General features: G+C 40.9%; 1 protein-coding gene across 13 annotated transcripts in view; it reads right to left on the bottom strand.

Annotated features, from left to right (window-relative positions):
- The window catches only part of ERC1 (ELKS/RAB6-interacting/CAST family member 1), a 165,845-nt gene that overhangs the window by 48,267 nt on the left and 90,920 nt on the right, over positions 1–26,658 (bottom strand). For all 13 annotated transcript variants that reach the window (XM_081926820.1, XM_081926818.1, XM_081926819.1 and 10 more), the window contains one exon: positions 23,137–23,297. In XM_081926820.1, the coding sequence (XP_081782946.1) occupies positions 23,137–23,297 (161 nt within the window). The remainder of the gene's footprint in view (positions 1–23,136; positions 23,298–26,658) is intronic.

Genomic DNA, 26,658 nt, shown 5'->3' with positions numbered 1-26,658 from the left:
AAGTTCAAGATTAGAACTTGCACTTTCTTGGCTCATGTATTCCCATCCACATTTTAAAGTATTCATTACATTGTATATTTTTATTTATAAACCAACTTGAATGTTTACTATGGAACTTCTGTGGTTTTAATATGGAACAGTGTTTCAGAAGGACACAAAATATACAAAATGAAAAGCTAGTTACTTTTGGTAGAAAAGAGATAAATAGTATCCTGCCCAACCCACACCCTCATGGCTACTGAGTTTTGAAAAACAACATTTTATTTCCATTTAAGATGGTGCTCTTTCCCATGAACTCAGACACATACGATATCTTTAACAGAAGAAAAACCTTCTTTTTCACTTAAGTGAAAAACCATAAAACAGAATTTCACCTACGCATACCATTTCATAATCGCTGTAGCTGGAGATACATCCTATACATTACAATATCAGGGGAGTAGCTCGCCAATTAAAACTTTAATTAGGTCTACATTAGATTTTATCCATTTTCCCCACCTCACAACCATGTTTAATAGGAATCTAACAGAACATTTTAAATATAGCAACTGTGATTTACAGAGATTGTGGGACTCAGCATGTGGCTTTGCAACTTTTGTTCCTTGGAAAGCTTATCAGATCAAGACAGTCTTAATACACTTGTATCTCTAGCCTTGATGGGCCACTCCTCCCTATCAAGTTGGAAACTATTTTATGGGCCACTTGCAAAACACTTAAGAGTCTAATTCTTAGCAGTTTTTTTTAACTGTTCTGCATGAATTAAAATTGTCTAAGTATAAATTATTGTGGATTAATCCTCTTTTAAAATAGTGGCTATAAAAAAAATAATGTCCTAATATGACGAAGAAAAGGTTCTTCAACCTGAAAATGACCCTTTCATAAATATTTGCCAATGGTTTCAAAAAGAGTTTCCAGGTTTGCACTAATGAAAAGCACAAGGCTGGTGGGCAAGGAACAGGACAAGCAGAAGGGTGACATGGTTGTCTTTTCAGTCTCAAATAATACCTGAGAACTATTAATTCCTTGTTGGGAGTCCAACTGCAGGAAGCACTGGATGAAGGAATGCATGAGCTGTACAAATATTTAACATTAAAAAATGAGACAATGCAAAACACTAATGCAGCTATTTATTTGTTTAACATTACCCAATTATCTGTTGTACAGTGGTACCTCAGGTTACATACGCTTCAGGTTAGATACGCTTCAGGTTACAGACTCCGCTATCCCAGAAATAGTACCTCGGGTTAAGAACTTTGCTTCAGGATGAGAACAGAAATCGAGCTCCGGCAACGCGGCGGCAGCAGGAGGCCCCATTAGCTAAGGTGGTGCTTCAGGTTAAGAACAGTTTCAGGTTAAAAACGGACCTCCGGAACGAATTAAGTACTTAACCTGTGGTACCACTGTATAAGGGAATTTGGAGGATCCTTCATCTTGCCTTGGACTTAGGTTGATCGCTGAAGAATTGGTGCTTTTGAATTATGGTGCTGGAGGAGACTCTTTAGAGTCCCATGGACTGCAAGAATATTAAACCTATCCATTCTTAAGGAAATCAGCCCTGAGTGCTCACTGGAAGGACAGATCCTGAAGCTGAGGCTCCAATACTTTGGCCACCTTATGAGAAGAGAAGACTCCCTGGAAAAAAACCCTGGTGTTGGGATGATTGAGGGCACAAGGAGAAGGGGACGACAGAGGACGAGATGGTTGGATAGTGTCCTTGAAGTTACCAACATTGAGTTTGACCAAACTGCGGGAGGCAGTAGAAGACAGGAGTGCCTGGATTGCTCTGGTCCATGGGGTCATGAAGAGTTGGACACGACTAAGTTGCTAAACAACAACGAGTAGTTCCATGAACAGTAGCAGTTAACAAAGCAGTTGTGGCCAGGGAATAATCTTGCATTAGCAATTTAATATTGTTTCAACTACAATATCATAAAAGAGATTGGTTGGGATTTTTGTAAGTTCTGACAGATATTTCACTAATGCTGGCTACTTGGATCATAGGATTAAGATACCTGCATCTCAGGTTTTACTCTTATCTCCCCTTGGAATTCCTAAGACATTTCCACATGATTTTTTGGGGTTGTTTTTTTAATGAAGGCCAATTCTACAAGAAAATTAGTCATTTTAAAACTGTGGTATGTTTTCTCTACTGTCTATCAAATAAGGGAGTTGCTTTTCAAGTATTAGCACTCCAGAGCTCCAGTTCTACTAACAATAATCAATAGCTGACTTAACAATCATTATATTTTTTCAACAGGAGTGGAAAGGCTTTCAAAATAAGGTGGTATGTTGGAAAAAGTACAATATTTTTCGCTCTATAACACGCACCAGACCATAAGACGCACGTAGTTTTTAAAGGAGGAAAACAAGGGAAAAAAATATTCTAAACGAAATAGTGGATATATGATTTTTGTGGTTCATGCTGTGGCCACAGACATGTGATCTGACAGTGAGTTTGGAGTAGCCCAATGCAAAAATCCTGAGGATCCATGTGGATCCATGCTATGTAACCACAGAGGAGGGAAGAAAGAGGAACCATGGATCCTCTGCTCACGACTGCAGCAGATCCCCTCCGCCACCCGCAGGCATTCGCTCCATAACACGCATAACATTTCTCCTTACTTTCTAGGAGGAAAAAAGTGAGTGTTATGGTGCAAAAAATACGGTATGTTGTGGGGTAGGTGATTCCAACCACAGTACAGAACAGTTAGATTCCCATAACTGAAAAACATGAAATAGCTGAATTCATTATCATTTGATTGTCTTGCCAGAACTCTAATTTATGATATGATTATGCAGGCTCCAGTCCTATGTTTTCCAAATCTCTTTAAGCCTGCAACTGTACTGATATTTTTTCCCCAACACAACATAAAATGTGTTGTGGTAAGTACTTTTTGATGACAGAAACAATAAACTGAAATAGTCTTTGGAGCTGTAGAGCTAATTTTGAAATTTTAATATTTGTGGCAAGGAAAATACTGAGCAGTTATGGAGAAACAGAATGGTTGGTGTATGATGTAGAAAGAATGCCAAATAATCAAAATAGCAATTTTTAATCAATATTCATTCCAATACCAATGCCTTTCTCATACAGATAATAGCATTTCTGTAAGAAACTTTGGCAGCTATTGATGATCCCAAATCAGCTTGCTTGTATCTCTGCACCTGAATGTAATGCACATTCCTAATGAAATACAAGTTATTTTCCAGGGGCCTATATATCCGTTTTCCTTCACTGTTGTACCTTGTTTTCGTGAAACATTCTAGTATCCACTGCCAGAAGTCTACTATATGATATGATTATACAGGATCCAGTCCAAATCTGTTTTCCAAATCTGTTCAGCATCTTTTGCTACCACAATCCATATTCTATATCTGAAAACTCAGAGATACTGGTACATGTTCACAGCTTTTCTTATATTTATTAAATCTATGTCTTGCCTTACTTCTAATGAGTTTAGGGCAGCATATGTTGTTCTCCCTCTCTCCATTTTAGCATTGTAACAACATAACAAAAGAGTAGCCCAGCTGTATCTAACCAAAGGCTCATCAAATCCAGCATTCTGCTCTCACAGAATGGTATTATAGTGGTTCCAGTTCTACCTTCAGGACCGACTCCAGAAAGTTACAATGGGGACTAGCTTATCTCCAGTCCTATTTAATATCTACATGAGGCAATTGGAAGTGGTCACTGGAAGTTTCGGAGCAAGGTGCCATCAGTATGCTGATGACACTCAGCTCTATTTCTCCGTAACATCTGAATCAGAAGAGGCTGTGTAGTCTCTGGGCCACTGCCTGGATGTTGTGGTGAAATGGATGGGGAAAAACAAGCTGAGCTTGAATCGTGGCAAGATGGAGGCAGTGTGGGTGAGTAGCTCCTGTTTCTGAGAAACTGGCAAACTGCCTACCCTGGATGGGGCTGCACACTCCCTGAAGGAGCAGGTTTACAGTTGAGGGTGTTTCTTGATTCAGCTCTTTCAATGGTGGCTCAGGTAGCCTCAGTGGTTACAAGTGCCTTTTATCAACTGCAACTGGTTCCACAGCTACGACCATTCCTGGACTGGGGGAGCCTGACCACAGTAGTTCATGCACTGGTTACTTCAAGATTGGACTACCACAGTGCAATCTACATGTGGCTTCTCTTGTGCTTGATCAGGAAGTTGCAGTTAGTACATGATAGCTGACAGGAATGAGACCTTGTCAGCATAGAACACCTGTGTTCAGAGGTCTGCACTGGTTGCAGATTTGCTACTAGGATGAGTTTAAGGTGTTACTATTGGTATATAAAGCCTTTAGCCAGAGGCTTTATCGTAGGCTTTTACCCACAATATCGCCTTACCACATATGTGCCTACCCAGATGTTTAGAACATTTGTATGAGTTTTATTGTTTATTTTTAGTTTATTCTGTTGTGGTTTTAACTTTCTGTATTTTTAAAATTATGGTTGCACATTTTTAAAGGAATGATTTTATTGTTTTATCTTTTTTTGTAAACCGCTTTGAGGTCTTTTCTACAACCAAGCAGTATATAAAGTTTATATATATAAATGTGTGTGTTTGAGAGAGAGAGAGATTGAGAGATTGTTAAAGGATTAACTGGTCCTTCCTTCCTCATGTCATAGCCTGCAAATTCACAAATCATCCTGCACAGTTAAGAAGTTGACAGACAAATATGAAAGTGTAACATCCACAGTTTTCTCACTTCAGTGTCTTAATGGCTGCATTTTAAATGCTTGAATAATCCCCCCCCCCTCTGTGACAGGCTACTAGCTGTGCATAATCAGAGAACACTTACTCCAATAGGTTTCAATCTCTGCTGGAGGTCTTTGGCAGTACCTCCAACCAACTTAACAGCATTTTTATTTCCCACTGCCTCAACTAGTTGTTGGGTATCGGTCACCGATTAACAGGATTGGCTGAGTACTGAAAAGCAATGCTCTTTTGCAAGGCTGATGCTCTTTTGCAAATGTGCACAGAAACAGTGCCAGTGTGGTGTAGTGGTTAAGAGTGATAGTCTCATAATCTGGTGAACCGGGTTCGCGACTCCGTTCCTACACAGGCAGCTGCTGGGTGACCTTGGGCTAGTCACACTTCTTTGAAGTCTCTCAGCCCCACTCACCTCACAGAGTGTTTGTTGTGGGGCAGGAAGGGAAAGGAGAATGTTAGCCGTTTTGAGACTCCTTAAAGGGAGTGAAAGGCGGGATATCAAATCCAAACAAATGCATAAGAAAGAGGGTCAATAAGATCAAATCTCTAGGAACATACAACTCCCATCATCCCTAGCTAACAGGACCAGTGGTCAGGAATGATGGGAATTGTAGTCCCAAAACATCTGGAGGGCCAAGTTTGGCCATGCCTGTTCTAACATCTTGATAAACATTGGGGGAGCTGCATAATAATCTACAAAGGCGTGGGGTGGGGCATGTTCAGCTACTGGATATTTTAGCTTGTTTTTCACTAAACCTAATGGCCTAGAGCAGGTTACATGTCCCAATACATGAATAAATATGATATATTATATGAATACATGAATAAATAAAAATTTAAATACAAATGATCAGGGTTCTGGGCCAACTCACAATGAAGTGCAATACTAAGGAACTTGTCATAACAGCATCTGTTTCAGTGAACTCCAAGAAGCCACCCTGAGAGCCCAGAACTACACACACACACACACATGCAAAGCAAAGCATGCCCTCACATGCAATCCTGTACCCTCTGCGGGCAATCAACTGAAGATGAAATCTAATGTTTTGTGAATAGAAACTTGGCCAGACTGAAATGGTTAATTATACCGGCAACTCTGACCAAACTTTCCTCTCACGCATAGTTATAAAAAAAATATAGAAAAGAAAGAAAAGCGATTTCTGGGCAGATAATTACTTGGCATTCTCTAACCTATAATCAAGTTTAAAAACACACTTTGGTTTCCTTGAAATATGTCACGGGAAGCAAAATATGAAGGGGCTCTGAAAGCTTGGCAATATTCTTTGAAATAAACTCTTGGAGTGCTGACAAATACTTTTAATTAAGAGTCATCTGTTTTTCCTTAATTCTTCTTCTTAAATATGTAGTTTTCCTTACTTTCCCAATTCAGGCCTCACTGGCTTACTGCATATCTACCTTACACTGGAAAGGAGAGAGAAATGTGTGCCGGATACGGACAACTCCTTTGGGTCAAACACTAGTTAAGACATCATCTGAAGATGAAAGCTGCCTTCTTCAGATGACAGCTCCATGGTCTTATACTGTATATTGCTATTTGGGAAGCCCGCTTTTGCCATCTGGGGAATAAATGTATATACTGTAATGTGCAAGTCTCCCATGTGGCTTCATTTTCAACAACAGGGGGACATCAATAGCATCCATTTTGGGTGGTCAGTCAGACAGTCATAAAGCTATTATGATGAAAACTGTACCAACAATCATACAAATGAAAGTGTGCAAGCATTAATCCCACATTTTGGGATTAATGTGAAGCAAAGCAGCATATTAACATAGTAAAGATCAAGTGACAGGGGATAGGGAAAATGAAGCTAATATGTCCAAAACCAAGTGCAGGCATTAATGATTTCATGGCTGAAGTAGACTGCCAGGAGAAGTAGACAGATGATCAAAATACTATGCTGCATATCTTAGCAACCAGAGCTATTTTATAAAAATAAATAAATAAAAAATAAAAGTATTTCTACACCACCAGTTCACACAGTATAACACGGTAGTATACAACAATATATAAAATATAAAACAGCATAAGAACAGTAAAAGAAAACCATTAAAATGACTGTCTAATCAAAAAAATTAAAGAGTTATATAAGACTGTTTACCATAGGCCAGTAGGTGTTTTATTTTCATGCGCTTTAAATTTTTATATTCTGATTTTCACACATCTAGGTCACAAAGCTGCTTATAACAAACAACAACAACAACAACAACAAACACACACATAATGCACAAAATTTAAAACATAAATTAAACCTCAAAAAACAGGCACCTGAAATTCAACAGATGGCGCCTGTCTGCATTCCAGTGGGAGGGAGTTCTACAGAGTTGGGCCCACAACACCGCACAACTTCTAATTGATATAAGTTGTGCTTCTATGGAAGACCGCTAATAACGCTACTTCACTATAACTGGGATGTACAGGGTATGATGGCGCTTAAGGTACCCTGGACCTAAGTTACTATGGGTCCATCTAGACTATCTCACTGCTTCCAACTATGGTGTCTCCAAAAAGCTTATAAGCAGGGCATGAAGACAAGAGTCCTCTCTGGCATCTGGTATCCAGAGTCATACTGCATGATGCAATGACTAGTGCTGCGACTTGGAAAACCCGGGGTCAAAGCTCTGTTGAGCCACTGAACTCACTGGGTGGCCTTTGGCAAACCACTATCTCCGTCTTCTAGCCTATCATGGTTGTTATGAAGATAAAATCCAATAACCTCTTATAAGCGACCCTCAGCTCCTTGAAGGCTGTGTAGGATACAAATCTAAATGTACACACACAGAGTACCTCTTAGGAGTTATCTAAAGTGCTAGGATTTGAGGCTGCAGAAAATTACACAACAGGAAAAGAGCCAAATGGTTTTGAGGGAACGACATCGCCAATGTTAACCACAATTTTTTCACACATCACCTAGTATGCTGTGGCCTAAGTAAACATGAAAATGTTAGTAGCAGTAGAAATGCAGCAAATTAAATTGGAAATGTGGGGCAATTGGATGTAAAGATTAAGGACTGCTTGCAACTACTTCCAGAAAATCCAGATAACGTAAACTGTATGCTCTGCAAAATATATTCAGTAGTTAAAGTAACATTATGCATCTGCCTTTCATAAACACACATGCTGACCTCACTTCCCTCATTGCCTCCGCTTGATCAAGCTGTCTGGTAACTCCAGCTGATGGATGCAGAACACAGTGGATATATATTTTCATGCATTTCCTCAAGTACCTGTTGGTGGCAAGTTACATTTCTGACTGCACCCAGGAAAGTATACCTGTTAACTTTTGCCTTAGATAGATTCTATTAAAAAGGGGAAAATCTTGGCAAGGCCAAGAGTGAGACTTGCCCACTGTCTGGGTTCCCTTCCCACCCAGCCAAAGGGGCAGACTTTTTAGTTCATTATCACCTCATCAGCATTTCTGTCAGCTGCCAATGGTGAGAAAAAAGACTAAGCCACTCACTAATTCCTGGCTTTTCTGCCTCCTCCAGCAACAGCAAATCCAGAACAGATGGGCACTGTTTAACCCTCTACACCCAATTGCCTGCTTTGATCAGGCCAATCAAGCCAGTTAGGGTAGAGGGTGACTAACACATAGCATTTATGCAGCCACCACAATGAGGGGGGCACAGTGGAAAAGGGCATTTTTAAAAAATGGCATTAGGGAGCTTTAAGTTTTAGAACTAGAACATGAAAATGAAATCATTGGTGGCTTGAGACCCAGAGATTGCCACCCTATATACTCCATTATAATCATAGACATTGCTGCTAGGAGGAGAGCCTACCCAAAGAATTCAGGTGCCAGGGTAAATCCTGACACTTCTGAGCAGCCTATAGGCTTATTCGTTTTTGCTGTGCATTGTATAACTCTTGTTGTTTTCTACATCTGCTCCTTTTTCCCTGCTGGTTTTTTACTTGAGTATTTTTGTGTAGAGATCATATACTGCACAGTGCCTAGTGCTTTTTAAAATATTTATTCAAAATTAAGTGAGAGGAATAATCCAAGATCTGCCTGTGGGCGCTTATAGTCAAAAGGTGGGATATAAATCTTCCAAACAAGTAAATCATTGTTATAAGATGGCTAAAATTGTGAAAATCAGAAAAGAACTGTTACTTAAAACAAGCTTTTTTTAAAGAAAGAAACAAAAAAAAACTAGCAAGCACGCACATTCCTGTACATTTACAAAAGGAACCAGTTAGTTTATCACTCACAGGATGAAGAGTGGATTGAAGTAGAATAGCTGGACATTACTGAAAATCTAGAAACAAAATTAAGTAAAATGGGAAATGCAGAACAGGCATAAGTTTCTTACCAACTGTACTAGGTTTAGATGGGAGTTTTTTCAAAACACTATTGCTACTAACAGAGTCATCAACCTGACTCCAGCCTGCCAGCTCCACCAAGATGTAACTGAAAACGGGTAATCAGATTCCAAAGATGTATTATTTGCTTTTTCTGGGGGGAAATTTGGTCCTGCTCCTTTTCGATATTTCTGGTGCCCAAATCCAGGAACTTCAGTCATAAGAGAATGAGAGAGGAAAACAAAGTATTCCTAAACTTCTGAAATGTTTAGCTGCCAAGTTTTTTGTTGTTGGATTTTTGGTCTATTCTTCCTGCACATATATGCTACTGGTCCCCATTCCAAGGGCCAATGTGTAATAGACCACTCACAACATGAAACAGCTTCAATGGACAGTATGGTGCAGACACAATAATAGTGGACAAGTAAGACTTTTTGTGACATTATCATTGCCACATAAATAGGCTTAATATGAGGTCTTAGTTGCGTCCAGAAAGACTTGTGAGTCTTTCTCCACCATAATTTTAGCTGTCTTCCCTTTCATTTCATTGCTTCCAGCTCCCCAGTGAACCAAGGAGTTTTCTGAGCTCTGAAAGAAGGAAGGGGATGCTTAAAAGAGGTTGGCTCCATTACCTGGGCCCTCTGTATTCTACAGATTGGCCAGGATGTTGGCAGAACCACAGCCTTATCCCTTGGAAGCTCCTGTCACCTCAGTCAGGAGAAATCCACCAGGATCCATTAATCTTTGAGGGGCTGACCATTCTACTAGGCTTCCTGCTCCTGCAGAGTTATTATTTTCTCTCCTTCCTGCCTGCAGATCAGTACTGTTGCTGATACAATATATCTGCAATTATTCATTTCTAGTAGACTGTTGAACAGGCCACCTGGCAAGGGCTCATGACAGACAATGGCAACCCCTCTTCCCTGACCACTTGGTCTATGCTGCTACACCACTGAGAAACCTGGTAGACATAACTGTACAAAACAGACACCAGCTCCTTCTTCCACCCGTGTCTCAGTGATGCAAACCAGATCAGTGTGATTAACTGGGATCAAGTCCTGCATGAGAACCTGACCTGTAATTCAAAAGCAAGATGTGTGGACCCAATTGGGAACTGATATGGCTAACTCGGGCACCTTGGTGGGGCAGAAGACTGGATGAAGGGAAAGCTCCTGGATGTCTGTTCCTCTGCCCCTCATCTGACTAGTCAAATGGCCATCATAAATTCTTACTTAAATGCTCTGAATATGTGTTTCAACCTCCTTCCTTTCTTCATCAATAATCATACTCTGCTCTAAAGTTAACATTGCATATTAGTATATCGTTCCCACATTTTTATTTGTGAACTACCAGAATATCACCCTATTTTTTCACGCTCCCCTACTCCATTTCTTCAAAAGAGAGGACTATAATTTAAAGACTGGCTATAATAAACGCAGAGGAGCAATGCACCCTGTCGGCTTCAAAGCAAAACAAAGAGCTGCATGCTACAGTGAAACACTCTGCCCTAAAGCATTTTGTTTTCTTGGGAAGGCGGAAGCCTTCATTTTCAAGGTACAACAGAATAAAAGGTCAGAATATGATCCATGAGAATTTATAGATGGTGTTAACTACAATAATGATAGTATGTATATATATTAAAACAGAAATAATCACAAATCCGTCAAATGGTTGCTGCCAGAATCAAAACCAATAGTGTATACAAGTGCATTCTAGCCAGTCAACTTCCATTGTTCCAAAAAATTTGGCAGCTTTACCCAAATCTACAACACTTTGCTGAAGCCACTAATCTAGGAGAACTTGAGTGTTTCACATTACAACAAATGTAATTCTGCTCCCACAAAATCAGTATTCTTGTGATATTTTGAACACTGTTATACCAAACCATCTCATATCAAATCCTGTGATACAAGGTATTGTACAAAATACAATGGATCTCACTTCAAGAGCGGAATAAGAAGCAGGGGAACCAGAATGGTGTGGGCATGCCCCACCCATTGACAGAAAAGAGACATACAGTATATTAGCCACAGTCATGCTTGCTCACAAAGGTAAGTTATTTGCATCTCTCTGTTCAGAGCGGAAGGGAAGGTGGGTATCCAATTCTGGTATCTAATGAAATATGGCCCTAATCAAGGGGGGAGGGGTTCAATGTAAGAGTGGCCAAGCCAGTGTAAAGATGAACTGAGCAGGAAGAATAAACAGACTCTCATGCATTGTGGATTTTTGAGGGGTTTTTACTGATACCTTTCCTAGACACTGCAGGTGGTACTAGCAAGCACCCTGGCAGTGTGGGTGATTTCTGCATATAGATTTTGACCTATTCTTCTTAAAATACAACTTTTAACCAAGACTTGGAGACCCACTTGGAGAAATGAGAAATAGTTAAGACTAAAAAGTGTTTATATATATATATATATATAAATAAATAAATAATGTACTATAAAAGGCTTGTTTTTGATACACACAATATGAAATGAATACTCTTAGATGAAAAAAAATGCACATAACTCTCTGAATTAGTTTTTCCCCCTCTGCAGTTGCAGGGTATCAGTATACCTGGGTTGGACATAAAGCAGGACTTGATCTTAGTTTAGTCCATATTTCAGGTGCATTAGCACACTTATATGAACAAGAATATTAAGTCAAATTCAAGCAATGGAGCTACATCTATTTACATGAGGGATTCTTTGACCTTATAATTTCATCCAAGGGTAAAAAGCAAGCAAAACAACATCTGAAGACAGTGCAACAGACCAAACAGCTTTGGAAACATCCCTATACATTCCATTTCTCCCATTGCAGAAATATTAGTCATACATTCCATGTTGTAAAGAAGCTATAAGACCACTAAAGTGAAGCCTTGGAGTGAAGTGTCTTGAAGTGATTTGCGCTGTAAATAGAGAGTTAACCGATTATTAGTATTGGCAGGCTACTTCATTTTTGGACAAATGCAAACCAAATATATTTGGTAGCTCTATACCAAACAACCTTTAATCTTCCAGAAGAAGACTTCCAGCTCTACATTAAATACTGCTGATTTTGAGCTTTACCTGCAGGATGGAGCTTACGCTTCCATTCTTTTTTACCCCATGCTCTTGATTTCCCCATGTGCTTTAGAGAAGCCTTGCTTGGTGTCCCTCTGACAAAACCATAATTGTTCCTTTGTAGGCAATTAAAGGCTTACTTATTGTATTTTGAATGTAGTTCTGATTAATTCAAATTCTATTATATTTACATCCTTCATTGGGATCGTGTGGGCTGGGAATTACAGAGCAGTCTGCATTCAGAACACTATAGATTTTTGCCAGTTTGTGCCATGCTTCATTTGACATAAAGGCTATGAAATTATAGCGCAAACCAGCCTACATTTTTTCAAAGCCAAGGTCCCCAAATTAGTATGCTTTGTTTGCAGTTCAAATGAATATGCCATCAGCCGAAGGCTTCTCTTTCTGCATCTTTCAATTCAAGATCATCTAACTCAACCCAAAGAATGGAGGTACTCAAGACCACCTCTGTGAAAACATAGCAGACTGCTGGTCTCTATTCAGAGCAAAAGATTTTAGGTGATCTTAACTATTCATGTCTACAAACAAAATGAGCAATAAGCCTCAGTATTTTTACTGCACAAGGAGAAGAATTATACAGCACAAAACATGCTTGGAGAAAAGTAAAAATAAAACAGAACAGAATTGAAAAGTTAGGATGATACTTCCTAAACAGGATTATTGCTCTTTGGAACAAAGAGCTAATATTGAAGCTTATTAAAAATGAATGGAATGATGAATATGTTTCCTAGACCATGTCCAGATAACAGTTTACTCCATGGTTTGTTTAGTTCTGTGGTGCTAAACTGAAGGGAGGGTTAGGGCAGGGCGAGGAACTATGAGTCATACCCAATAGCATTGTGGTTTTACATCAGTTACTTAGACTATGCCATTCTCTGTCTGCTGCTTGGAGTAGCAGGTATCAACTTGGGAATTGTTACTGCAAGTCTCTAGAAGGCTAAATTTCAAGGCTAAATTTGCACACTTGACATTCCAAAATAGGAAGCAGCCATATATGTATAAAACTGAAGCTGAAAACTTACAAAGCATTCTACAAAGAAGTAAATATGACACAAAAATCTTTGTAGAAACCAATTCAATCACAATCCAAGAAAAAAGATAGTTGAGAAACTATATACAGTGGTACCTCAGGTTACATACGCTTCAGGTTACAGACTCCACTAACTCAGAAATAGTACCTCGGGTTAAGAACTTTGCTTCAGGATGAGAACAGAAATCCCGCGGGGGCAGCGCAGCAGCAGTGGGAGGCCCCATTGGCTAAAGTGGGGCTTCAGGTTAAGAACAGTTTCAGGTTAAGAATGGACCTCCGGAACGAATTAAGTACGTAACTAGAGGTATCACTGTAGTTTAAAAAAAACAGAAACAGAATGAATTCCTCCCAGTCATTCATAAAATAGAAATCCAAAAACATCAAAGCTTTTAAGAGTTAGTGAAGCATATAATTCCTGGAATAAGGCAAATGGCTTGTTGGTTTTCTGCCTAACTAGTATTCACTTCAAGGTTCCTCTCAGAACAAATTGATTCATAAACAAAAGATCCTATAAAACCCAAACACAGTGTAGATATTTTGGAAAAAGTAGTATCAACAGTTTTCAGCCATAAATATTTACAAATCATTCCAGCAAACAACTGCCCAAGTATCTGTGCAGTCTAGACTCAAACAATAGCTTCCAATTCTAGCAGCCAAAGGCTGCAAGGTCCTCCTGCTCTGGTTGCTTAGCTTCAAGGTATCTGCTGGCAGAGTCAGAGGTCAAGTCTGAGGGACACTGAAAGGGCAGATATAACAAGCCACAGGATAGAAACCTGTAATAGGATACTTCCTTCTTGCTACTTCACAAGGTCCATGCATCTTTCTGCAGTTGAACAAATGTGGAGCAATTTGAGATGATTGTGGTGGGGAGGAAGCCACCCTAATAAAGTACCAATTCCTCAGCAAGATGCTATCTTGCATAAAAAACTAAGTTTCACAATTTACAATTTTAAAGAATGCAAACTGTAAATTATAAATCTGTATTTTTACTAAAATGGAAACTGGACTGGTAGATACATTGAAAAGTACAGTTTCTAATTTCCCCCCTCATGCATTATATTTTAATGTGTGCCTTGTCATGCTGCTGCTGCTGCTGCTCATAAAACTGTATTTTCATGCAAAATGCATTGGAGTTTGTAGCAAGCCAGTCTAATCTTCCCAGCTGTGTTATGCCACCTACCATAAAGTATTATAGTACACAACACACCCTTAATAATCCAAACAAAAGCTAATGAACTTCTACATTAACACCAGAAAGAATGTCTAACTCACAAAATAATTTGGAATGAACTCTGAAAGTGCATATGGTTTATAAGCTCCTCGTTCTCGTCTCCAAGTCACATTACTCCTTTAAAAATAATGATGACTTACATATCACAGGGCACTATATGAGCAGAACAACCGCTGGGATTTCCCTCTTTACATTTTTAACTAAGTTAATGTCTTCTGCGTAGGATTTAGAACTGCTCAAAGATACTATTGTTCACAGTGCATTAAATCCACAATATAGAGCAGTAAGATAGAATACTATTCTAACTTGGAACTTCTATTAAACAACAGAGTGACTATAGTTAATGAAATATGCAGTAAACTAACATGATTTATATGCATCAATGTTTTGCTATGAACATTTATGAACGGGGAAATGACACCCTGAGGAACTGCTGATGCTTTTTATTTCAAAAGAAAGCAAAACATGCATAGTTTGGTGAAACCAAACAAGGTCCATGAAGATCCCAAAAGTTGCAAATTAAAGGGATGAATTATTTATTTTGCCAGTAATGATTACAGGCATCTGTACATGAAATCTGTGGAAATAAAGTGTTGATCTTAGATTGAATAAATGAGCACAGCTTTGAAATGGAGGTGAATTTATTTGATTCATCTTAACAACATATGCAGATAGAAATCAAAAGTGACTTATAGTCGTCCCCCTTTAATAAACTGGACTGACTGGTATGTAACAGTCAGGAAATTTCACAAAAGGAGAGGAGGATGAAGAAACTATAAATGTAACTGACCTTGCTTACAATTAGCGCAAGTGTGAGGACCCCTATTCAGCCTGAGGGCCAACTTACCTTGTGGGCCACCGTACAGGGGCCGCATACTGTGGTGCATGAAACTGGAGGCAAAATGTGGGTGAAGCCAGTGCCAAAAGTTGGCAGAGCTACAGGTATGTCTCTTACCCTTGTACAGCTGCCTGTATGACTGGGGCTGAGGATGGAGAGAAGCAGTGTTGTTGTTTTCTGGGAGTACACAGGGGTATGCATACTTCTAAACATTTTGTGAATCTTTGTACTTTTGTCCATTTACTGAATTTATTTTTCCTGATTTGAACTATAAAATCGTGTTTTTCTTGAGTAAAAATGAGAGTACGCCTAAACATTTTTTTAAAAAAAGCACTGGAGAGAATAAGTAGATGTTGCTTCCTTCCCTCCATAAGCAAAAGAGCAATGTAAGATGGCTAACAGCACTCCGCAAGCTCTCAGTGAACAAGGTGGCATGTAAGGGTATCCTGGACCCCCGTTGTTTGGGGCCATCTGCCCATATCAACAGTCTAACTTCTGGACTAGGCTAAGGGCAGTCCTACAGAGCGCACTGCAGTAATCCAGTCTTGAGGTTACCAATGAATGGACAACTGTGGTCAAGATAAACTGATTCAGATACAACCGTAGCCAATATACCAGACAAAGATGGTAAACGGCACCCCTAACTGGAGCACAGGCATCTGGACTATTTTCCATAAATGGGACCTGCCTTTTCCCAATTCTCATCCTCCCTCTGTCAGCTAAAAGGGAAAATTTATGTTCCACATGGGGGGAGGGGAGAGAAAGGGAATGAGAGGTATGACCCAGCTGCTACAGAAGGTAACTATTCAGGAATGAGCTGAAATAGGTAAAGCAAAAGGAAGAACCTGGTTGATTGCAGAGGTTTAAAAATGTACATGCAAATACAGTTTCAGCCTCCCAAACAAATCACTTTTCCCCAAAAGCTCCTTTCTATAAGAAGGTTGGCATAAAGAGGAGAACATGTGCCCACCCAGAGTGAACTCTTCAGAACTCCAGCAACAGTACCAAACGTAGTATCCCAGCACTCTAATGCAAAAATAAATGCTTCCAAGCAGATGGGATTTTTCAAGTAGATTTCTGTAAGCATTTTATAATCTAATAATATGAGAGGAAAAATGACCCTGAAGTTGTGTAAACCTGACTGGAATGCAGACATCTGTTCTGGTTAAAATGTTTCCTGACTAGGGTCCTCCATCCCACTTTAAATATTTATAGTTTTTAACTAGATTAAAACATTATAAGAGGGGTTTTATTCTCAACAACCTGCGACTGGAATTGATGTGCCAGCTTTTTCCAGCATCGCTCTAAAGTGAGAACCCAGTTTTAACAGCACCGCCCCACTGTTCATGTACACCCTTGTAGAAAATAGATTCAGAAAGGAGACAGGGAGGGAGGGAGGGAGGGAGGGAGGGAGGGAGGGAGGGAGGGAGAGAGAGAGAGAGAGAGAGAGAGAGAGAGAGAGACTCCCCTGAAATGGTATGGAAACAAGAATATAGTGTAGTTAAATCCTCAGGAAGTGATTGGCAGAAAGAATCTCCTTTCCCCACTCCTCCCTACAACATTAACAGCCTGAGCAATTACTGAGTGGAACAAACCCCTTTAACACCACCTGGTGCACTTTTTCAGCCGTTGGTCTTGCTCCCAAGCCTGTCATGGCTCATTTAGATAGTATAGTGCATTCTCTCTATAGGACTATTCTCAGGGACCATGGAGTTCAAAACATAATGAGATACAGAGATTTTTATCATGAAGTGTAGTATAACGTAACTGTGAGCCACAGTACTCAAGGGTTTAGTATTTGAGAGCTGCTTGGAACAGAAATCTTTTTTTTGGGGGGGGGGGACTAGGTGGAGTACAAAAACAAATGATCTGGATTAAATATGTACACATTACTAACAGCTAAAGAAAAATGTGTTGGAGAGAAATCTGTCCAGGTTGATGAAAGGAGGTCTTATTTACAGGCACTTTATTTAAAAATCACATCTCCATATTTACCATTAACGCTACATAGTTTCATATTCACAGCGCAGCTGCCCTAAACTATAATAATAGCTGGTTAAATTGTCACTGGCCTGATTTGTACAACAAGGCAAGCCAAAATATGTTTTTACCAGGACCTCACAATCATGCTGCCCCCTGTAGAAGAGCTTGTAGGTTAACTCAGCATGGCAAGGCAACTGAGCCAAGGTTTGGCTTGGCATGTCATCCAAACCTGAGCTTGTGGCAAAGATCTCTGCTCCTTAACTACAAGCTGTAGCCAAGAACAAACCTGGGATACAGCTCACAGTTAAGGAGCAGAGACTGTAACCACAAGCCCACATTCAGACAACATACCAAGTAAACCCATGGCTTAGCTGCCATGTCGCACAAAACTAAAAGAACCAGGGACGAACAGAGAAGTCTCAGTCTCCTTCTCAGAAGCCCACACATTCACACTAAGCCATAGTTTGGCATAGTGTTATGTGTAAAGAGGGCCACTGTTGCGTACAATTGTATTTTATTTTATTTTTAATTACAAAACACCAACCATTTCATAATGTCCCAATCTCAACAGCATGGAACTCTAATGATTATTTTTTTTGTAGGAGAAATGCAACAGCAAGTAGCTTCAAAATACAAGTGTTAAACTGGGAAAACCACATATCAGCATTCACTTCTCAAATTAAGCAATGCGTGAACAAAATTGGGGTTTTCAATACAGTATTTCATAGTTCTTTAAAACTGAGATATAATGTATCAGAAGTGCAAGTTTCTATGTTTTAAAATGGTAATCCTCTTAGTATCTGAATGTGCAAAGTATAAAGATACAGAGACTGGCAACTGTGCAAACCATCCATTTGCTAAGACTTATACCTTATTGATCAAGTCTTCATTTGTGAAATATTAAAATTATTTCTAGACAGCAAAAAAAATATCAATGCTTAGAATCATAGAGTTGGAAATGACCGCCATGGTCATCTAGCCCAGTGTTTCCCAACCGGTGTTCCGCGGCACACGAGTGTGCCGTGAGACGTTGCCTCGTGTGCCGCGAGATGCCTGGAGGGAGGCGGGCGAGTCGGGCGGCGAGAGGCGGGGCGGCGGCGGCGAGGAGAGGCCGCGCCTCCTGCTGCTGCCTGGCGCTCCTCCTCGCAGCCGGCAGCGCTGCCTGGGCGCCTCCGCGCGACTCTGCCTCGCTGGGTTTGGTCTCCCAGCAGAGACGGGTCACACGCGCCCCTCCCTCCCTCCCTCAGCCTGCGCGGAGGGAGAGCCAGAGAGAGGCATCGCTCCTGCGCGGCGGGAGAGGGAGCAGCCGGAGCGATGCCCCAAACGAACGCATGGGACCGGAGGGGAAATCCTCTCCGAGGCGGATTGAGCGCAGCTGAGAGAAGCCTTTCGAGGAGCTGCCGTGTCCCCTGGAAACCCCCTTCCCAGCTCTGCCTCAGCCGCCGCCGCCTCAGTTGCCGCCGTCCCTCAGTCCCTCGCTCTGCTGCCTCCTCCCACCCCCAAAGCTTGGAGGTTCCCCAGCAAGGGGGAGGGAAAAAACTTTCACTTTTGTGCGTCCCTCCCGGCGTGACGCTGCGCGCTGATGTCACGGGGCGGGGCTTTAATGGTGGTGTGCCGCGAGATTTTTTTTCAGTAAACAGGTGTGCCGTTGCCCAAAAACGTTTGGGAAACACTGATCTAGCCCAATCCCTGCAATGCAGGAATCATTTTTCCAACATGGGGTTCAAATACACAACCATGAGAGTCAGAGCCTCATGTTCTACTGACTGAGCTATCCAGCAGCTAGAGGCTTGAAATGTCAAAACAAAGAGAACAGAAGTAACTCCAAGAAAAGAAGTGATTTGAAATGCAGGGAAAAGTGCAGAGAGCAAGTGGACAATATATTTTCTGACTTTTACAGGTTAACTTGCATGAACAAGAAAAGCTTTGATGTAATCAAATGTGGTTGTGGTTACTGGAGTACTGTGGGCACTTGTGGCTACTCAGATCTATTTCAAAAGGTATGCAGTACTTCCCATTCCTACAGTGTAATTCAGAATCTCTTCAAATCAACATACAAAAAATGACCTACACAAGTTGATGTGAATTTAAGGGGCAGTACCTTTCCAGCCAATGAAAAATCATACTTGTGGTACAGTGGGGAAGGCTTAATGAGTAGCCACCCATTCACCATGCTTACTTTCTTTACTCTCTGATTGCTGGTCAGCAATCCCACTGGATGTTGCTTCCCACTGGAGCAATTAGGCAGGGACAAGAATCTGTAGCCTTGCCAGGGGAAGGGACCGCTCGTCTCCCCCACCAAGCAAGAAAAACATGCAATCTCTTGACCCCCAGTCTAAATGAAAACTCAGAAATTGCACCTTTTGCACAGAAGGGAACAATAATTTACAAGGAACATATGAAGAAACCAGCCATAACAATGAAGAGACAGGTAGAAACTAACCCAGGAGGTCCTATGTACAGGGTTGGAGGAAGCGGTAAACTAAAAGTAATTACAAGTTAAGCATTGGCCCCAGAATGAAGGGTGGGTGTAAGTAACTGCATCAAGAACAATTACAACCTCACCCGTTATTCTAGACCCACTACCAATTTTAGTTTGAAACAGAATTGATTCATTTATTCCCTACCCATACAGCATTTTTATCTCCTTGCTCAAGGTTGATTAAAAGAAGCCAAACATATATTCTTCCCACCCACTGTCAAAGGTGTTTCCCAGCCAAAGGAATGCATATGACTATTCATTGTCAAAGATAACACTTAGAATCGCTTCTCTAGCTCTGGTTATCTACACACACCAAACTAATGGCTAGGCAGTTATTCCCAGGTCCAGGCTCTATGGAGCGGTTGCAGCAACAGGAGACCACTCCCCCTTCACCAATTTATATACTTTCCCCTGACGGGCGATGTGCATGCAGCCAGAGACTGCACCTGCGTGGAAACTTCCTCTGCTCATCACTTTTCAATTACCTTCTGGTTCTGGGAGACAGTGGTGCAGGAAAGGATGGGAGAGCACCTGACCCTTCATTTGCCTGACTTTTCTCTTCCTCCTCTTCTCTCTACCAACAACAGCCAAGGTGACATTTTTCCACCTTCGCCGCATCAAGCAGTTGGTCCCTTACCTTTCCCGCTCCAACCTGGCCACAGTGATCCATGCGATGGTCACCTCCAGGCTTGACTACTGTAATTCGTTCTACGCGTGGCTGCCCTTGAAGCTGTCCCAGAAACTCCAACGGGTGCAGAATGCTGCAGCGAGGCTCCTCACGGGGTCTCTGCCATGGGAGCATATTCACCCAGTGCTTTTCCAGCTGCATTGGCTCCCGGTGGAGTACAGGGTCAGATTTAAGGTGCTGGTTTTGATTTTTAAAGCCCTTCATGGCCTAGAACCCTCGTAGCTACGGGACCGCCTCTCCTGGTATGCCCCACGGAGGACCTTAAGGTCCATATATAGCAACACCCTAGAGGTCCCGGGCCCTAAGGAAGTTAGATTAGCCTCAACCAGAGCCAGGGCCTTCTCAACACTGGTTCCGGCCTGGTGGAATGCTCTGTCTCTTGAGACCAGGGCCCTGCGGGATCTGATCTCTTTCCGCAGGGCCTGTAAGACTGAGTTGTTCTACCTGGCCTTTGGCTCAGAATCAGTGCGATTCCCTCCCCCTCTTTCTTTTCCTTTCTCCTCCTATCAAGAGATTGCTCCATAATTGTTTTAATGTTGTATCTTAATCTTTTAAATTGTATTTTAATCAACTTGTTTTTATTATTGGTTGTTAGCCGCCCTGAGCCCGGTCTTGGCTGGGGTATAAATAAAATTTATTATTATTATTATTACCCATCCTGTGTTCCACCCTCCAGCTCTGAGGCTGACCCTTCCTCTGACTATTGCCTCCTGGCTGGTACAGGTCCCTACAAACCACTGCCCCCCTCTCCCAAGTTGGACTCCAGCTCCCCTTCCCCTGGTGCACACTCATCAGCGTTCTGCCAGTTCTTGACACCCACGCCAACCCTTCTACCCCAAAGCCAGAGAAGTGTTTTGTTATGGACTGCAACACCCCGGTAAACTGCACCTCTGATTACTCTAAACTTCCATACTACACAAGAATCAAGTTGAAACCCAGTAAGCGTATTTAATGTGTTGTTCTCACTGGTATAGGTTAGGAAGCAAACTCATCCATAGCTATTGCTCATTCAAATACATAACATTTTTAATACATTTTAGTGCAAAGGGCCAAGAAACAGAAAAACACACATTTATAACTTCTCACTAACACAACCACATTCAGTTGCACCCTCAATGAGTACCAGCCCAGACTGAAATATTTAAATGTTTCTGAGATATTTTTGGCTTAGACTTTGGGAAGTGTTGAGACTTGGTTTTTAGTTTCAGCTATTTTCCAACAGTAACTAACTAGTTAACAACAGGTTTTCAATGAAGAGACATGGTTTTAGTGAATGCTCCAAAGCTCCAAGTTCAAAAACATTCCAGGATATACAACACAGCATGCATATATGAATACATTTTAATGAGAAGGTTTGGCAGAGAAGTTTGGCAGACAAATACATTGCTAGAGGACTGATTAGAAGACATATCTCAAGTTGCTTTGGATTCCTGCATTAGGAGTTACTCTCCCCTTCCCCCTCACAAACCAGCTCTCAAAGCAGGCAAATTTATAGTGCGCTAGGGACGCGGGTGGCGCTGTGGGTAAAACCTCAGTGCCTAGGGCTTGCTGATCGCATGGTCGGTGGTTCGAATCCCCGCGGCGGGGTGAGCTCCCGTCTTTCGGTCCCAGCTCCTGCCCACCTAGCAGTTCAAAAGCACCCCTACGTGCAAGTAGATAAATAGGTACCGCTTTATAGCGGGAAGGTAAACTGCGCTTCCATGTGCTGCGCTGATGCTGGCTCGCTAGAGCAGCTTCGTCACGCTGGCCACGTGACCCAGAAGTGTCTTCGGACAGTGCTGGCCCCCGGCCTCTTAAGTGAGATGGGCACACAACCCTAGAGTCGGACACGACTGGCCCGTATGGGCAGGGGTACCTTTACCTTATTTTGGTATTAAAAAAACTTTTCAAGAAAAGCAGACTCTTAGTGTCCTAGTGCTAGGTATCAGGTTGCTGAATATAATATTCATAATATAAAGTAATTCATGCTCCATCTCTAAGGCCCCAAAAATTTTTTTCCATGGTGCACAAACTGTTCTTTTCTATCTTAATTTCTCTCCCTCTCCCACCACCCCTAAAATAAAATAAAAGGCAATGCTGTTAACAGGAAAGCTGAATATAAATAATGGCTCGCAAAACCAAAATCACTGTTAACTCTGCCAATAAAAATGTTCCCTCTCTTCAGGGATGGCTAAACAACTAAAAGTGCCTCTAATGATCTGCTGGCAGCCCTTGCCAACACAGCTCTAAATAGATAACTGCTAAGTACTCACTTCCAAGTAAATCAGTGGAACTTGCTTATAAGTATTTAGGAATTAATGGGCAAATTTAAAATGGAAAATCCAATAGAACCTTACATTCTCTCCTTCCTTAGCTGCAGTATGGTGTTCGTCCCCATTCACAAAAACCCATCACTCCTCCTAATTAGAGTTTGTGCCTTAAATGCATTTACCTTGTCTCCCCATCAATTTGATAATTTAATTCAAGTATCTTCCACTGTAATCTGGGGGGGGGGCAGGGCTGGGGTGTACATATGTGCCTGAGTGCCAATATAAATAGTAGAATCCATTTATAGGAATGCACTTGAATGCATGAGGTGTTATGTGATGGTGGTGGCTGGGGTGGGAGGAGGAAGCCAGTTTCTGTAAGATTCTCCTGTATTCCTAAACATTTCACATTTAGACTACACCATCCAGTCTTTTAAAGTGGAGAAAAGCAGCAATGACTCCTGTGATAAAGGAACACTTTCAAACAGAAATTAATATAAGACCTGGAAGACAGAGTAAAGGCCTGAAAGAAATATTACAACATACTTCATCTCCAGGACCTCCTCCAAATGTTTCCTCCTCTCAGCCCGCAAGTTGGTCAAGTGGGTTTCCTTCTCAGCCAGAGATTGTTGGGTAGAGGACAGCTTTGCTTTCATAGATTCCAGCTCTTGTTTTACTTTCTCCATAGCCATCATCAACTCTTCCACCTAAGGAGTTTGTGAATGATAAAAGAGGAAGCAGAATGTATGCAATTAAAAAATAATAATCTTTGCAATGCACCAGAGCTACTTAATAATTGGGGGGGGGGGATCTCTCCAGTGATCCATTCGGCCTTGCATTTACTATTTCCCCAAATTTGAGTTCTACTCCATGTTTTAATGTAAAATTAATGTTGTTAGTACAAAGTAGAGACACGCACATCCTATGACTCAAGCCCCACTGGTAGTGAATCTTTGTGTTCTGTCTTTATGCTTATATGAGAATTTACTCATTTTGTTGTTGTTGTTTAGTTGTACATAACAAAAAATATAACTATAGACCAATAATTCTTAATTTCAACATTATCACAATATTGCAATAAACATCACAAGACAGCATACATCAAGTAACTTTTCAGTATGTATTACAAGAACTTGAACCCTTTTCCTCATGATTTGTCTAAGTCACATGAATAGCTGAAGTAGAAGTTATTATGTACCATTTGATAAACCAGTTTCTGCCTTCAAAGCTAGAGCTCTGTTAGTAACACCCTGCTTACCTGTACTAAAAGCAGCATTACTTTGGGGCAGCACAAAAACAAACTTCTTCCCAAAGCCCAATATTAATAGTATTATTTAATTATAGGTATAGAAGATATTGATAAAATCCTTTACATGATGTGTTGCCTTAATCTCTTTGTCTCCCAAAACAAATGACATTCTGCAAGTTGAGAAAAAAATTCTTAAAAGAAAAACAGAACAGCTTTTTTGGGGGGATGGAGGGGAGGTGTCCATAAATTACTGAGAATTCTTTCCAAGTAGAACACAAAGCTGAATCTCGTTTGGAGACAGAAAGTACAAACTGGAGCTGGGGATTAAATATGTACTTTAATTGCCCAAGTTGCATAGCACAGCGAAGCAGTACATTATGTGAAGTGCCCAGCACATCCAGATGGTTTCCTTAAAATCACAAGCTAATAAACCTTTACAGAGATACAAAAAATGAAAAAGGAAAAAGGATAATAGTTTCACTGAAGGTCCAGTATTTCTAAGGAAGTGTTAGGATGCTTTAGATGCTGTCAAATATTACAGCCAATATGTTTTTTTCCAACTGCTTCTGTCCTAAGATACAGAACACCCAGTTTCCACATCACTATTGAAGAACAAGTAAGCCAAGAACAAACCTTGGTAACAGCTCACAGTTGGTTTGAAGAGAAACAAACCATAAGACTAGGTTTGGACATTACTACTTGCCAGATTTTGGTTTATTTCCTGGCAGTGTTGCAGCAGCAAGGGCAAAGGAAGAGAGGAGCAAGAATTTTCAGTAGTGTGAACTAGTACATTTCATATTCACATTTAACTATAGTTTTAAACTAATGTGATGTGTGAACCAAGACAAAGAAACCAATGCCTGTGTTACCCCAGGACTCTCCAGCTCCTTCCTGTCAACGCTTGTAGGATCATATAGTAATTTGGTTCCTTGGAGCAACAGCAGGGACAGGCTAGAGCAGGATGGTCCAACACCCTTTAGGCCTTTTTTAGCAGTCCTTGGCAACATTTGATGCTCTACCTCCTTGCAGCCATTGTGCTGCCTTGAAGCCTAATTAGAGCTTTCCCAGCTTTGGGAAGGAGGCGAGAGCACTCTAGTGCCTCCTTCCAAAAGCTCAGTGCCTCGCTTATCGGCTTTGGGAAAGCAGCAAGAGGGTTGTGTGTGTGTCTGTATGAACGTATGGCCTTGCACTCCCCACCCTGCATGTGGCAAGGCAGTGTGTGGCCCGTGGGTTCTGTGTTGAAAGACTCTTGCGGCCCACTTGGTATGAAAAGGTGGGCCACCCTGGGCTAGAGTATTAGGAGTAATTCAGAGCAGAACTTCAGTCAGTTTTAAAAGGTATATTTAAGTTTCTTATTAGACATTTTGAACAATACAATTAAAGTGACATTCAAATGAAAGAAGGGGGAGGGAAATTGGTTAAGGTGTTTTGACCATATAAGTTCAAAATGCAAATATACTGGACTGTCAACTACAATGTGTGTGTGTGTGTACGTACACACATCAGACAAGCAGTTTTAATCAGAAAAGATAATCTGCAGGGGTTGGTTTTTTAAATAAGAAAAGAAAAGAAAATCACCTTCCATAAGCACATATATTTCTAGCTAATTGATGCTCTATTACCAATATTAAAGTATAAGCAAGTGAGTGGCCTAATCCCAATACAATATCTCCCACTTCCTTGACTGGATTGTGTAAGAGAAATAACAGTAGCTCAAGCAACAGCAATGGTTGAAAAGACACCAGAAGGCAAATATTTGTAACACTAGACCAAAGAATTTTGATTTTATGGATCACCGCACGGCAGTCTAGAGCCAATCAGAAGCTGAAATACTTTTTGTATTTTCCCCAGAGTACAGGGTGTTGGGAGTATTAACATAATAGGAAACAATATAGAGAGAGGAGGACTGGCATTCAGCAGCAAAATAGTGACATGCAGAAAGCAATAAAGTAAAACGTACAAAAGGTATAAAAAGGAAATGTTAAAATAAGCATACTTCCTGGTCATGGGCCTTAGTAAAGAAGTGCCTTACTTCAGTAATACAGAATGTATCCCCAAGACATACATGATATGAGAGCTTTTACCTCAGGTTTCACCCTTTCTAACGTACATGAAGGACAGTATGACCAGCTTGATCTTTTACCATCAAAATATATGTGGTCCAGGGTCCAGGGCCCATCACAGAACATTCACTCTACTGGAAGTAATGTACAAGGAACCAACAAGTGATTTAGGCAGACCTAAGGTTTAATGGGCTATCACTTGGCAAAGAGAAGGTCCTTCATAAGGAAGGAAATATTCACTGAGAAATTCACATTTCATTAACACAGGATGGAAAGATCACAGTGATTATTTGGTTGATACAGAAATTATGTCTGCCTACACATGGAATAAAATAAAGAATATCTAATAAAGAATATCTAAACAGGGCAAATAAGGCAATTTCCTTCATAATTTTTATTTAAGGAGAAATAGGTCATTTTATAAAACAGACTCTCTCATGCACAGAGAAGTATGTTATCAATGCAAACTTCAGAGTGGGATAATATGACAATATGAATGCCCTTGCTCCTATGTGAACCATAAAGGAGCTAAATTCCTTTTCTGAATAAAAAGAGGAAACCATTCTTCAACTCTGCCTAAGTTGCCAGACCTGAAGAGGAGAACTAGCAGCTGTAGCTTGTTAAGAGTGCTAGAAAAATGAAGGAAGCCATGCAAATAACAAACAGAGCCTTGCTGGCATGGGAGAAGTGTTCCTGAGAAGGAAAAGGAGTTGTTCTGTGGTCTTCTAATCCACGAGATATTTGAACCAGGCCATG

Source organism: Podarcis melisellensis (assembly GCF_964234715.1).
Source record: "Podarcis melisellensis genome assembly, chromosome: 10".
NCBI classification, from domain to species: domain Eukaryota; kingdom Metazoa; phylum Chordata; class Lepidosauria; order Squamata; family Lacertidae; genus Podarcis; species Podarcis melisellensis.
Note: the sequence above shows the minus strand (reverse complement) of the source record. Positions and strands in the feature narration are given on the sequence as shown.